The sequence below is a fragment of the Fulmarus glacialis genome, unplaced genomic scaffold, assembly GCF_000690835.1.
Source record: "Fulmarus glacialis isolate BGI_N327 unplaced genomic scaffold, ASM69083v1 scaffold32556, whole genome shotgun sequence".
NCBI classification, from domain to species: Eukaryota; Metazoa; Chordata; class Aves; order Procellariiformes; family Procellariidae; genus Fulmarus; species Fulmarus glacialis.
In genome coordinates this window covers 5,818-20,868 of record NW_009219283.1, presented here as the reverse complement: position 1 = coordinate 20,868, position 15,051 = coordinate 5,818, and the positions used below count along the sequence as shown (strand labels likewise).

General features: G+C 38.4%; 1 protein-coding gene across 1 annotated transcript; it reads left to right on the top strand.

Moving 5' to 3' along the window:
• Nucleotides 1–467: 467 nt before the first annotated feature.
• GOLGA1 (golgin A1) lies at nucleotides 468–13,918 on the top strand (the record flags this gene model as incomplete). The annotated part of the gene is given in 21 exon segments (XM_009580312.1): nucleotides 468–542; nucleotides 1,032–1,129; nucleotides 1,643–1,675; nucleotides 2,417–2,545; nucleotides 2,849–3,018; nucleotides 3,421–3,532; nucleotides 3,655–3,750; nucleotides 3,970–4,095; nucleotides 5,243–5,338; nucleotides 5,658–5,753; nucleotides 6,013–6,165; nucleotides 6,409–6,504; nucleotides 7,234–7,323; nucleotides 8,568–8,670; nucleotides 9,556–9,658; nucleotides 9,660–9,693; nucleotides 10,182–10,343; nucleotides 10,868–10,927; nucleotides 11,744–11,914; nucleotides 12,878–12,964; nucleotides 13,838–13,918. Coding segments are annotated over 21 exon segments (2,171 nt in total), but the record flags the coding sequence as incomplete, so codon positions are not given.
• Nucleotides 13,919–15,051: the final 1,133 nt, after the last annotated feature.

The window sequence follows — 15,051 nt, the reverse complement described above, 5'->3', positions numbered from 1 at the left end:
GCGAGTTTGTTAGCCGAGCGGGAGCACCAGTCAGAGCTCAGCCTCAGATACTGTGCAACTTGAACAACAAGCAGTATGGAACAAGAGTGCAAGCGTCTGTGAATTGCCCCATCCTCGCATCCTCCAATGAGAGAGACCTTTCCTAAACAGAGTTAAATAGATCACTGTTCCTGAATGAAGAAAAAAGTGGGGATAGTTCTTCATTCTCTGATACTGCCCTTTTTTGTGTAACTAGCACACCTAGGACAGGTCCTCCTGTTTGTACCAACCGTTTACCTTATGGACAGTACAGAACTATTTGCTTGTGTTCATTGTTATGGTCACCCAGGTTTTCCTCTCTGGTTGAGAAAATCATCGTCATTTTCCACTCATCTTTTCTTTCTTTTTTTTTTCTTTTTTTTCCCCTAAAAATTTCCTTCCCCAATGTCTGTTCATTCCTGGTCTGTGCTTCTCCCTCCTCACACAAGATTATGCTGATCAGATCCGAAACTTGCAGAAGATAAAAGAGAAGCTTGAAAATGCATTAGAAAAGCATCAGGATTGTACGTACTTTTCTTTTTCTTTTTTTTAAGTTGAAAACTGTTATGGTTGGAAGGAAACGCATTTGATGTACAGATGTTTTAATCATTTCCTTTCAAACTGTGCACCTCTAGGTTGCGAAGAATTAGAACACAAGTTCTTGCCTTATTTGCGGTGTGAAAAGCAGCAGTAGTGTGTTGGTTGTTGAACAACGTTGTTGTTATACTCCTTTTGCCAAATGTGGGGCTAACGTGCAGGAGAGACTTTTTTGAAACCTACAGCTTTATTACAAGCCAGTGAGGAACAGTACTGCTATCTTCTGTTATTTCTGGCATTTGTCCAATGTGCAACCAGTGTGAGGTAATAAATGGCACAGCGTTAGTGTTACAGGGTCAAGATGGGGCTAATTACTTGCAGAAGCAGCTCTTTAAAGTGATAAATAACTTACAGAAAATTCAGAAGCAATTTAAAAAGATGAGTTTTTAATATAGCTGGTGATTCTCTTTTGATAGCCTCCATGAGGAAGTTTCAGGAGCAGAATGAAGCTCACCAGGCCAGTCGAGCCAAGATGGCTGAAGGAATGGCTTTAGCCTTAGAAAAAAAGGACCAGGTAACAGAGCTTGAACAACTCAACTTTTGACTGTCTGTGGAGATCTGAGTGCATGACCTTGATGTTTTAAGCAGGTGTCACCATCAGTTAAAATAGTTGTTCGGCATTGTGTATTCTTTGCATGCCAACAATGAGGAAAGAAGGGAGTATTAAGTTCAAATGCCAGAAATAGTGTAGGACTTGTCATTGTTCTGACTGTTCTTATTTAAAAAGAACCCACAACAATTTCTAATGTAAGGTTAAGCTTGCATTTGTATTTGGTAAGATTCAGTTGCAGTAGACCTGTTGTCACTTTTGTTTTATTTTACTTGCATACAGCTTATTCAGGTAGCATAAACGATTCCTCAGCTTTTATATTAAAACACTAGCTGTTAGTGTTTGCTGGTTACTTTTTTAATCATTACCACAACTTAGTATCTCTGTTAACAGTACAAATTATTTCTTTTACCGTAATTGCTGTCCTTGAAAGTCTATAAATGGATTTTGATTTTTTTTTTCTTCTTTCTTATTCAGGAGTGGATGGAAAAACTGGGTCAAATTGAAAAGGTAATTAAGCTTTGGGGTTTTGGGGTGGGGTTTTTTTTGTGTGTGGATTTTTAAACACCAGCCTGTGTTTAAAAGCTCAACTCTGTTCAGCCCTTTTTATTATTTGATCTTTATTCAGTGAGAGAGGCCAGACATTTGCTTTCATTACCAGCCCCAATGCTTCAGGAGGTATTTCTGGAATTATTTTTCAGTGGGGAAGTAAAGAATGATAGGTTGCAATGAGAAACATGTACTTCTGTAAGGTGGAACAATAGTTTCCTTTATTATAGAGGAGGCAGCTGTGTTGCAGAAGGAGATAGTGACTTCGTCTGAGGTCTTGCAGTAGGTCATCTGTTTCATCAAAGAAATGAAACTATTTGGTAGGGTTTTTTTTAATACAGGATTTCAGTCTTGTAGTTGTTCCAGCTGTTTAGCTTAGCCTATTTTAAAGTATCTCTGATTATGAAGACGTTAAACATACTACTATTTGCTGTCCATTTTTAACAGTTCATTTAGGTGATCATTGGCTGCATTGTAATGGATACGGATTTTTTTTGATATTTTTGAAGTTCAGTAATTTGCTCCACATTGCCTACTGTGACGTGAATGTGGAAGAGGTTCTAGTTCTACATGTAGCACCGTCAGAGAGCCTTATGGCTGCAAGACAAGATTCCTTTCCCGGAGAGTTTAACTAAACTCCCATTGACTTGAAATGAGCATACAGATATTCTTGGATTCCTTTTGTTTTTGTTGGTTTATCAGGAAAAAAAAATGCTTGAAACGCAGTTACAAGAAATAAGGGAGCAGAGTTTGAACCTTTTTCAAAAAAGAGATGAAATTGATGAACTGGAGGGCTTTCAACAGCAGGAAATTGCCAAAGTTAAACACATGGTAAGATTTTTTAAACTTTTTTTTTCTGTCCTAAAATTTGTTAGAATACCGAGTTAGTGGTAGCTGTGCATTAATTTTTTTAGCCTTAATGCTTGTATACAATCTTGGTCAGTGTCAAAATCCTATGCATACAATATGCATACAATATTACATAGTTTATTTCAACAGTGACTTTTCTGGGAGTTATTTATTATTTCATTTAATTGAGCTCGTAACTTAATAAAAGAGACAAGTTTGAATGAGAAGACACTATCAGTATTATCAGGTCATCTGTATTGTCAAAGATAACATTCTAATATTCAGCTTTTGAAAAAGGAAGAATCTCTGAGCAAAACAGAGCAGGAACTAGAGGCGTGCACTCAAGAGCTAACCCACACTAAAGAGGTGCTTCAGGATGCAAGCAACGAGTCATCAGGCCTAAGGAAAAATCTTCAAGAGTTGCAGCAGCAGTTCTTGGAGCTAGAGGCACAGAGGTATGGATGTGGTGTTTCATGAGGACAAGTGTATGCATTTCCCCTATACTTTTACTTCATGCCCGGTTCTGTCTTTTTGGAAGAGTTTATATATGTAGTGAGCTGACTGAATAACTGCTTCTGTTATACTGATGTGGATGTAAATGCCAAGTTTATATTTCTTTTCAAGCCAATTAACGTAGTACTTGTTTAGGGTTTTGTAAGCTTGATATGATTTCTTTTTTTCATAGTTTGAATGCTTAACTGTCACTTTTTTTGGAAAATGTGTAATCAAGTGGTGGCTGGTTTTAGGAAAAGAAAATCTTGTTGTTGCTTAATCCATTTTCATAAGCAGCAGAATTATCTGCTAAAGATTATTTTTCTGGAACGGTATGTCACTTTTTTTATTCTCTTTCTGTGAAGAGATGAACTAATGACAGCTGAGACAAATGCAGAAAATAAGATCACTGCTCTGGAGTTAAGAGAACAGGAGCTACAAACTGTCATTCAGCAGCTTTCTGTAGACTTGCAAAATGTAAGTTTGAGTTAAGTGAGATTTGATTCAAAGAGCTCCTTGTCTGCAGAAGTTAGATTAGATATCAGTTACGTGTTTTTGGAAACCTAGTTTCAAAGCAAGTAATTTCTCAAAATTTTTAGGCTCGAGTTGCTGGTTCTGGTTGTGAGAAGAGGCTGGAAACGTTACAGGTGGAGCATGAATCTCTGAAGCTGGAATATGAACAACGCAAGCAAAAGGTTAAGTGTTTTCAGATGCATCTGCTGTTGGCTGGTGTAAAGGTATACGCTTGGGTAGTGCACTGAGAGTTTGAAATTTGGTGTCTAGAAAGTGTTTTAGGATCATATTCTCTTTTCAAATAGGACTTTCTTTCTAGTGGCACTTTTTAAAGTCAAACCACAATGGATTAGATGAAGGCTTTGCTACAAAAAGGATTCTGTGATTTCTTGTTCTCACAGATGACTCTTGAATTTGCTGAGAGAAATAAACTTACTGAACAGCTGCAGGAGAAAGTGTCTTCCTTGGAAAAGAAGCTAGAAAGAAACCTTTCAGGGGATGAACACGTGCAGGAGCTACTCAAGGAGGTAATTACACTTTTATAGACTGCTTAAAAGTGCAATCTTAGTGACATTTTTTAGGACATATATTCTTTCCACATGTGATAAGTAATGTATGATAATGTAATGCAGGCACATTTGTCCCTTCAGTATATACTGGCACGCTGTCTATGCTGGACAGAAATGTGTGGGTGACTACACTGAGCCTGCTTATGTAGATACTGCACAGATGTCTTTATTGGTCTTTCTGCATTGTCTGTTTAGGCAATGCATCTGACTGCTTAGAAGCAAAAGAGCAGCTTTTTAACATGCCCACAGGAGATAGAACAATTTGAGAGTTTTATTGGTTAATCCTTCCAGAGAACAGTGAACGCTTTTCCTTGTTCTTTGTCTTCCATTATCATAACTTGCAAAGCATTGGGACACGGAGGGGAACTGTTTTTGCACATAGGTGTACAAACAGAATGTTATATATTGAAAGCTTGAGCCTCAGAAGTGTTAAGAAACAGCTGAAAACTAACTTAGCTTTGGTCAAGGCCCTTTCTCTCATTACTTCTCGATTTCTTCCTCAAGCACCGATGGTCCTGTTCAGAATCAGCTTGGAGCAATGTTCCCCCAGCTGGGTCCTGGGGAGACATGCTCTTCCTTGGTCAGGCTTGCCTACAAGACACATCAACTTGATGTTGCTGTGATAAATGAACTTGGCTTAGTAAACTTGAGCCAGTTCAAAGTCCATGTAGGGGTAGTAAAACATTTTGGAAAGTAACTACCATAACTAGAAAATGTTTTGCCTTCTTTGTTTGTGTGTTTGCTGTGATGCAGGGTAAGTTAAGCTTTCAAAAAAATTTTTTTTATCCCTTAAACTTGGCCTGGGTTAGAAGATTATGACCTGGCTGCTGATTAGATTTAATATCTGGATCATGACAGGATGCCAGTGGATTTCCCATTCTTAATATTAATGATGTCATCCCCAGGACGACATGATCTACGGAGGTCCTATGCGGTAGCATCAAACTTGCTGGTTCCCAAGAGCAAAGCTGTATTGCGCATCAAAATAACTGTTCCATTTTAGTTTGACATTATTAATGAAGTATAAGGGAAAATCTTAATTTAAAAAAAATCTTATCTCTTTGTCCATCCTTCCTCTTGTTCTTTGTCTCAATATAATCTTCAGAAAGCTGCTCTTGAGCAGAAACTGGATGAAACAAGGCAGCAGGTACTAACAGACAGAACGTATCACACTGAGACTGTGAACCGATTGGAAACACAGGTAAGTTTTTGGGTATTTTGTTTTGTTTGGTTGGGTTTTTTTGTCTTTTTTTCCCCCCACTACAAATTCCCACTGTTTCCAGCTTCTTTATGCCCTATACCTTCTCCCCTCACTGCACTTATGCTCTCAGGTGAGACTACATGTCACATTTAGTCTTGAAAGGAAAGTCTACTTGATCAATGTCTCTGGTCATCTCCCCACCTTCAGTGGTAGAGAAGGGCCAAGAGGTTATGAAGTTAGAGCTTTCATGCATATCTTCCCTATCCTAAGAAACAAATAGCTGAAGTGCAAGCATTTGTAATGTATGGTTATATTTTAGAATAAAGAATTGGAACAAAAACTACAGATTGCAACAGAAGCATTGAAAAAGAGCAAAGAAGCAGCTACTGAGCAGGATCTGAAAATCCAGAAGCTGGTGAGTATACTGCATGATGTTTCACTGACCAGTAGCAGATCAGTCTTCAGCATCCCCAGAGAGACTCATTTCTCTGTGTTTGTTTCGTTACTCAAGTGTTTTCTTGCTGTTTGTTACCTAAACTGATATCTGTATATGATGCTGCTGCCAAAGGAATAGTGTTGCTTCAGTTTGAGTATATGTCACATGGAATGGTGTCCAATTCTTGTCAGAGCTTCAAAATACCGTTTTATTAACAGTGTTCTTTATTTCTCTTAAGCAAACTGATCTAGAGGATGAAAGAAGTAAACTACAGCAACAGATTTTAACTGAGAAACATCAGTATGATCAGAAAGTTACTGGGCTGGAGTCTCAAATTGCTGCTCTTGAAACAGCTTGGGAATTTGATAAAACAACTAATCAGCACAAGATTGTAAGTACAGAAACTGTTCAGTGGGCCACATGAGTCGCCATGTGAATCTTCACAAAATGATTTTGACACGGCTTGTAGACCTTGCATGTTATCTGAATGTTCTTATTCACAGCTCCTAGCATTATAATAGAAGATCTCATACTTTGAGAAACTAAATATGAACAAAGCATTTGATGTGTTTAATTGTTTAAACAAAGCTTTAGAATAATTGTGCTTAACACTTAAGCGATCTTTATTTTACAGAGCCAGTTGGAAAAGGAAATTGAAAATCTTAATGGAAGCAGAGAAGAGTATGAGAGTTCTTTTAAAAAACAAGAGTCTGAATTAAACAGGCTAAAGGTAAGGGCTTAATTGATTAGTGATGTTGGTTAAATACAGAGCCGAGTTTGAGAAACAGTTAATGGCAAATTCTCAGTACTTGGAGTCACATTACATTCAGGTTGCATGTACTTACAGCTGTAAATCATCTTTGGTACTTAGTAGAAATGCATTTGAGGAGCATTACAAATGGCTGATCCTTTTCTGAAACAGAATGCCTGGGTCTGCCTAAATCAGGCAGAAATAATACATTCCCGTATTGTCAGGCATGAAGAGCTTTTAAATCCTGTTAGCAGCAATGAATACAGAGCAGTTCAACATCAAATTCCATTCATAGCATTCAAAACAAAAATTAGAAACTTAAGTTGGTTAGGTATTTACAGCTTATACTCAGTCTTTTGACTATAATTTTAGACTGTTGAAAGTTTTTTATGTAGCTACTCTTGGATGCATAATTGGAATAAAGATCAGTTGTAGGAAGGAGCTGCTTCTTTGTAATAGAGACTTCAAGCTAAAAGATCTTTTAAGCATTGGATATGCTTGGCCTCTTATATCAGTTCAGTGTTGCTCTTACATGTGCAGATAGCAGCAGTGCAGTAAAACAAAATAGTAGCTCTCATTTGGAAGTGTAAATCATGGTGTGTTAGAACACCCATAAATTCTAGTTGCTAATGGATTTGGGTTTAAAGATGAGAGACTGACTTGATTTTAGTTGTCTTGAGTAACCTCTGAATGACTTTTGGTTTGCAGAATGAATTGAGCAGCAGAGAGACTGTCAGTGTTGAAATTGCCAAAGCACTGGAAGAAACACGAAAACAAAGAGAGGAATTACAACAGCAGGTTGGTTAATACTGACAGTCTAAAATATATTTGGGTGTTCCCCACCTTGCACAGACCAGACTAGATTTGGACTTAATTATCATAACAGTCAGGAACATTAATCAAAATCATATCGTCAGCATACAAGACAGCAGTGGTTGCCTCAGTAAACTTGAAACTTAAGGGTGTCTGTGTAAATGCCTGCACAAGAATGTAATCAACTTAGGTGAATTATTCCATTGGAAGAATGTAAAATGCTGCTGACTGCAAAGTTAAGGATATTCGTAAGTTTGTAGGCTCAAGAGTTATGTCAGGTTGTGACAGTTGAATACGAACAACTGAGGGGAAGACCAGGTAGTAGCAAGTGAATACATTTGCTCAGAATGAAGGTGACTGATATTTCAGAGCCCTTTAAATCTGTAAGATGGTGCATAGTCCCAGTGGGCCAGCCATCCTGAGCCATTGACTAGTTGGCAGTTTGTTTTGAAGAAACCTATTCACTCTGTTGTTGTTCCTTTCAGCGCTTCATCTTTGTCCCTCTGAAGCACAGCAATTCTAAAATTGTAAATTTCCTCGTAGGGAGGAGGTTGTATCCAGTAACCAAATATAAATTCTAGGTAGTCTTGTTTTGCTCTTCTTTTATTAAAAATGGTCATGGTGGATAATGTGAACTTGTGTTTGCTTAAGCTGGGAACTGCCAACTGAGCAAGTCTGATTGAATTTAGTCCCGTCTTTTGGTTTCTTTATTCTTCTGGGACTGCTGTAGATCTGTGCTTGCTTAGTCCAGCTGTATATAAAAGGGGTATAAGGCGAGCTCTGGTTTTGCTCAGCGGCTGTTTTACAGCTGCCACCTGCTGGTTATGAGGCAATCTGTAATTGTGGCACAGAGTTTATCAGAAGCGAAGTGTGTTTTAGCTCTGACAGCACATTGACTTCAGTGCTTTTTAATGAGGTCAGCATTGTAGAGGTGATGCCTTCTGTGAGTCTCTGGATAGATCACAGACATCCACATTGTATTTTCTGTAACACTAATGCTGCACAAAACACTTTTTCAAGGTTGTATTGCCTAGCACAGAGCTCAGGCAGCTGCTGCCAGTTGTAGATAACCAGCCACTGCCTTTGTCACTGATACAAGAATTCTTCTCCAGTCCTTCCCACAAAAAAAAAAAAATTCTGAACTTCTAAGGTATGTTGAAATCTTTCAATGCCCTCTTCTAGTTTTATGTCTTTAATGGCTTCTGTTTGTTTGTTTGCCTGCTTTGAAGGTTTTGCATCTGGCTTCCTTAATAAACGAAAAAGACCAGCTGATTGATGAAAAATGTGATATGCTTCTAAAACAGAAGGAAGAACTAAACCAACTCAGTCAAGGTTAGACCAAATGAGTTTACTGTATCCCAGACAGCTTTATCTAAGTACAGTCTCTAGTTCTGGGCTTGCCTGATAGATTGTAATAATTCTAGATTTCTCTTCCATATTTAATCTATTAGAATTTTAAAAATCTTTTATCCTTCAGTAACAATTGGACAGTCTCTCTACTGCGTGCTTAAAAACAAAACCACTTTTTAAAATCAAAGTCTTATGTTTATACACCATAAAATAACAAATCTTGCTGTACTTTTTGTAAATGATTGTTTTGCACAAAACATGAAATAAATGATACACATAAAAAACTGCTACTTCATTGCACCACTTTAAAAACTGTGCTTGCTTGAAAGATTATTTACATTCTTAAAGAGCAGCTGCAAACTGATATTCCACAGTCATACCAAAAAATGAAGTGCAGTCATCTTCATTCAGTTCCTAACCCTACTGTTTCTCTTGTGTGTTGCCATTATTTAGAAAGGGAACAAAACTGTAGCCTCTTGTTGCACCATTCCATTGGCTAGCCATGTGTCGGTAGCCATTTGTGCCAGCTAGCCTTTTGTGCTCGCAGCTCAGCCCCAAGTGTTCCTGTGCAATCACAGCAAAAAGTCACACAGACTTTTGATGGGGGTCTTTTAGAGCAGGTGTAATTGATAATTATGTTGTTAAGTATTAAAATCACTCTGACTTTCAGACAGTTAGGCTGCTCCTTTGCAAAAACATGCATGTGAGCTGGGTGGCTTAAATTCCATCATCTTTCTGTCTTTATGACAGAGCAGGGCAAAAAGGTCAGGATTTACTGTCACTGTAGCTTGCTTTGTTTAAGAAAAATAATTAGAAACTCCCATTTGATTCAATAGACTGATACTAAGCAGGTCTCTCCTTTCTCAGATCATGAAGCTGTCTTGCTGCAAATGCATCAGTTGCAATCTGACATAGAAGCAAGTAATAGCCGAGCAGTGGAGAAAGAAGAAACGGCAAGAAAGGAAATTGATGGAATGCCTGTTGGCCAGAGAACATGAAAAAAATGTGAGTGCACTTGCAAATCTGATCTGTTCAGACTTCTCAGGAGAATAAGCAGGTGTGCAAGAGACCCCAGTTCTGTCATGCCTGCTGATGCATGCTTGGAGCTGTTTACCCTGACAACTTGCTCGTGACCTGAAACACCAGCGGTGTAGACCACCATTATTTGTTGTTCCCTGTCTTCCTAAAGAAAGCTGTTTCCTGTCAGATCTGTGACTGGTTTATGAAAGACAACCCCTTATTTTATTTGACTCATAAAATGTCTCAAGAGAACCGTTATGAAACCAGTGAGACAGAGACCCAAAAGCAATAAGCAGGCCAGTGAGAGATGTAGCCAACTAGATTGCCACTAATGCTTTCTGGTTTAAAAAAGCAACCACCGCTACCCCCCCAAAAAACAACAACCAAAAAGAAGTCTAGCTTTCTCCCTGTGGAGTGTTCATGGGCTGCAAATGTCATGATTTCTCTGCAATTCACTCTTTTCATTTTTATAGGTTTCAGAACTAGAGGAATTGACGGGAGCCTTGAACAACAAGCATTTACATTCTCCAGAAAACCGCGTGGTGGAACAGAATGGAGAGGTAGCAATTGCAGATGTCATTCAACTTCAGAAGGATAACAGAGAGCTGGAACAGCAAATTGCTGAGAAAAACAAGGTGAACTGAAATAGCAGGAACAGCTGTTAGTCTTTCCCCTTTTAATTAGGAAGCCTAATAATTGGTGCTGCCCATGCAGCAGCCTTAGAAGGACAGGCTTACCAAAATGGCAGATCCAATTTGAATCCAGTATCCTGTGAGTAAATTTTTTTCATCTAGATTGTACAAGGATCTAGCAACAGTGGATAAAAACTGCAGCCAGAATTGTAGGAATCCTTACCTATTTTAGAGGAAAGATGCCGTTTATTATACCGTTTACAGCGTTCCTGCAGAGCCCTTCTGTGTGAATTCAGTTCACTTCCGCTGTGCTGTCACATGAAAGCCCAAGTTATCCTGTCACATGCCTGCTAACGTGTGCAGCTAGAAAGGCAAGACATTCAGGTTGCTTCTTCAGAGCTGTCAACGTTGTTTAATGATTTTCATTCATTGCACTTGTTTATCGTGGGTTTTTCCAGATATCTGTGGGTCAAAATGTGTCCTGACAATGAATACTGTATTAATACTATCCTTTGCTCTGCTTACAGATGATAAAACAGCTACAGCAAAGAATGACAGAACTCAAGAAAACCCTCCAGAAAGAGTTGGTAAGGGTTATGTTTTTTCAGTCTCTTCAGCTGGCACTTACTGACAGTTACTTGCACTACTAATTCCAAAAGCTTGACTGCTAGCTAGAGCGTAATTTTTTTACTAGGGATGTCTGCAGTTTCCTTGTATTTGCAGGCAGATCGGTGAACCCTTACATTAAGGAAGTACGTTATTCTGGATCATTTATTGAATGGATGGTGTGACAGGTAGCCATCACTACTCAGCTCTTGCAACGGAGAATTTTAGCTACAGAAGACTTGGTTAGGTAATCTTGGGCATTTAATACATTTCTGTAGAGTGAACAACTGAGGTTTGATTGCTGCTTACCTGCCATTCAGCTAAGTTTTACCATGGGAGTGATATCTGCCCCAGGGTAAGCTCCCCTTTAATCCCTCTTATGATAGTTTTTCTCTCCAAGAAAAAATTCTTCTATTTTAAAAAAAATTAACAGAGGTTTTAAAATATTCTGATGTTGTTATTTTTGTTCTGAAAGCCCACGTTTGAAAGGCACAGAGCAGGTTAGTGATAAAAGAAAATTATCAGCTGATAGTTTCTACCATGGAGCCAGTTCCATGCTGGTTTGGGTAATGTACACATAATGCTAACAGCAACTAGCTTATGTCCTAGAGTCTAGGGAGAGGTGAAGACACTTCTCCGCTGTGATCCCCTGAAGGATGAGAAGCTTGTCCTATTGATGCCCAGGTTGTACCCACCTTGTGGATGCAAGCCCTCTGTGTTAGATATCTTGGACCCAGACCCTCTCCCAGTGTCAAGCTAACAGAGTCTACAATGTATTTCTATTTTTCTTTTTTTAGAAAATAAGGCCTGACAGTGAGGTACCTGAAGTACGTGAAAAAGCAAATTCTGAAGTGCCTAATGCTTCTGTGACTGTCACAAACAACTCTGATTTAAATGACTCAAGGGAGATAAACTTTGAGTACCTTAAACATGTTGTACTAAAATTCATGTCCTGCCGGGAATCTGAGGTAAAGATGTACACTTAGCTTCTCTTTCTAAGTCTGTCTTTCCTAGAAACTGCCACCTGTTACCTGCTAAGGACACTTCTATGCCAGTTCCATACTTCTACACTTAAAAAGTTGTTGACTGATTCAGCAAAATAGCTAACAGTGATATGTTTGGAAGTACAGATTATTCTGAACTACGGGAAATGTGAATTTTTAAGAGGCAGTTATGTCTGGAAGTTGAAGATCTGAAGTTACAAGACATACCCTCTGCACCACTCTAAAAAGCATATGGAGTATGTAATTAGAGTGGTTGTGCATTTAAGAAAGATGGCAAAAAAAAAAAAACAAACCAAGAAAAAGACATAAACCACTTGCTGTTGATCTGTAAGAGGTAATTGTTTGTGCATTTGGAGCTCCTTCACATTCTCCACACGGTGTCAAAAAAGTTAAAGGTGAAAAAGTCATGCCAACAATATACTTTGCTTAATTGCAAGTCAGTGGGTAAGATCAAGAAATGATTGTGCGACTCCGAGGTACCCTGAGTGCTTGACTCTTACTAACTCTGCATTGTGTGTCCCATGTAGAGTATTAGTACTACAGTTAATATACTTAAGTGTATATTTAAAATGGCATGATTCTTTCCTGCCTACATGCTGGTTTGATCAACTTTTCACAGCTTAAAAAAAAAAGGATGTCACAGGACATCTCTGTTCTAACTAACTAGGCTCCTCATTTGTCTTCTTTCCCCAAAATATACAAACCAATGTTAAAGAACAGAAAGCCAGGAAACACAAACAGAAGAAATAAGATGCAGGCCATCCTAGTCTATTGGAACTGGGGATTAACGGAAGGCTGCTGGTCTGCTCTTCGCAGTTGTGCCTAGAAAGTCTGTGACCAAACCTACAGAATAACTGTGCTGCATCATAGTCCAGAATGTAGAGCCCGAGAGCATCATAAGCAACAAAATACTGTGGTTTCTTTCAGGCATTCCATCTAATTAAAGCTGTATCTGTGTTACTGAATTTTTCACAAGAGGAAGAAAACATGCTTAAAGAAACTTTGGAGTACAAGGTAAGAGTTCTGTTCCACTTGTAGTCTCTAACGGGACTCCCAGCAGATGGAATGAAAATTCTTAGATGCTGAGAGATCATGAAAAGTATCTTTTCCAAAATTGAGCTACAATAATAAATGTAATTTATTATTAAAATGTTAGCTAATCACATACATACATGTTGGAAATTGTCCATTTCAGTGAGGGAAATACTTTCCAGTGCTTCAGAGAAGGAGCAACAGCACGATTTTGCCCTGCGGACTGAGTCCGTGGAGGGAAGCTAGAAACTCCTTGCTGGTGTACAGTCAAATGTTTAAAAGCAGGAAGCTGAATTCTTGGTTTGTCATTTTGACATTGGGCTTAGACACCTAGATCTGCTTCTTCTTTCCATTGCATAAAATGAGATGTCCTGCATGTCCCTGGCTATGTGGTTACTGGTGAATGTTCATAAATGAGTGCTGCCTCAGTTCCTTCCATGTCCTTCATTCATCTCTACCCACTCGGTAAGATGGACGTGTTCAGTCTACATATGACTGCAACCGAGGGAGATTTCCTTGCCATCTTGTTCAGGGAACAGTTTAATACTAGATTGACTAAAGATACTGTGTTTAAATGACTGTAGATCTGTAATTTTAATTATTTTAAAGGAATATATGTAAGTGTAATCTTCAGTCATCTTCACTTGTGGAAAATGGACGCTGTTTCTTCCAGATTTGATTGTGTGAAACTATCTTCACTTCTTCAGTCTGAAGTCTACAGCGTTCTGTTCTATAAATAATTCTTTCCATCAAATGATGGGGAGATGCCTATGTACCATATTCTTTCTTTTTCAAATCTTCAGCTTCTTAAAAGTGTGAACATAGCATAATGTGTATTGTGCTTTCCTGTCCTAGATGTCATGGTTTGGGTCAAAACCATCTCCTAAAGGCAGTATCCGGCCGTCTATCTCAAGCCCAAGGACATTGTGGCCTTAAGGGAACCTGAAAATGGGCAGTCAGCATCTAGCCACTTTTTTTCTGTGAAAAGAACGCTGAACACACTAATTCAGGTGTGTCTTAATCACTGTCATTGCAGTATTTTGTACAAGAACTTTTGACACTGTTTACAAAACTAATACTGTGCAAGGAGAAATTTTCACTACAAACTGAAACACCTCTTCTGGGTTGGATTTGGGGACCATGGTCTCTTAATGGAAGTCAGCTCCTTGTGCTCATCGGTCTTGTTTTCTTGGCACCAAAGGGTAATGTTAACCTCACTAATACCGGTGCTGGCAGTTCAAGCTTCTAACACGTGCATCTGTTATGGTGATTCCAGCTTCTGTTACGGAGGGCTAGAGTTGAGTAACTCTAGGTGCAGTAAAGCTTCCTTGTCTCGCTGTGGAACACAAGCAATGAAAAAAAATGTTGGCAGTACTGTATTGAGTTTTTGGCAGTTTGAAAAGCCTTTCAAAGAACAGGAGCAGGAGCTTTAACCAAAAAAGAAATCTGCCTTGCCTTGTTATACTGACATAACTAATAGTTTGCATTTTTTCGTATCACTGTGTAATTTAAGGTGCATATATCCTGGCCTGCAGTCCTGAAGGCTGCATGTTGATGATGATTATTTAATTTGAGAGCACAACTTTAGAGTTGTCTGATTTTACTTTTCTTAAAGAAAAATAATATTTAAAATGGTCTTAATTATAGTACCTAATACTCAGTCGCCTTTAAAACTAATCTATTAGCCTGTACCATAGGTTGTTAGTGTTGGGAAGAAGGGGTAGTAAACCATTTTAAATTTTTAAAGCTGAATTCCAGGTATTGTAAATGCACACTGAAAACACCTTTTATTTAAAAAAAAAAAAAAAAAAAAATCTAGTGACAAAGGGTGAAGAATATTGGTACTAAATGCTTTGATTTTTATTTTTTTTCTTCCAAGTCTGCTAGCAACAAATCTTCATAACCAGTATCCGCCTCTTTGGTTGTGGTTTTCTGTACTTCAAATACTGATGCTTAAAAACTGTTATGAACATGTAGTGGGCTGTTAAATGTGTCCTAACTACATGGTAAAAGAAATGCTGCTCATGAGGTTTTTGGTTTTGAGGGCAAAATTCAACTCTTAATGAATA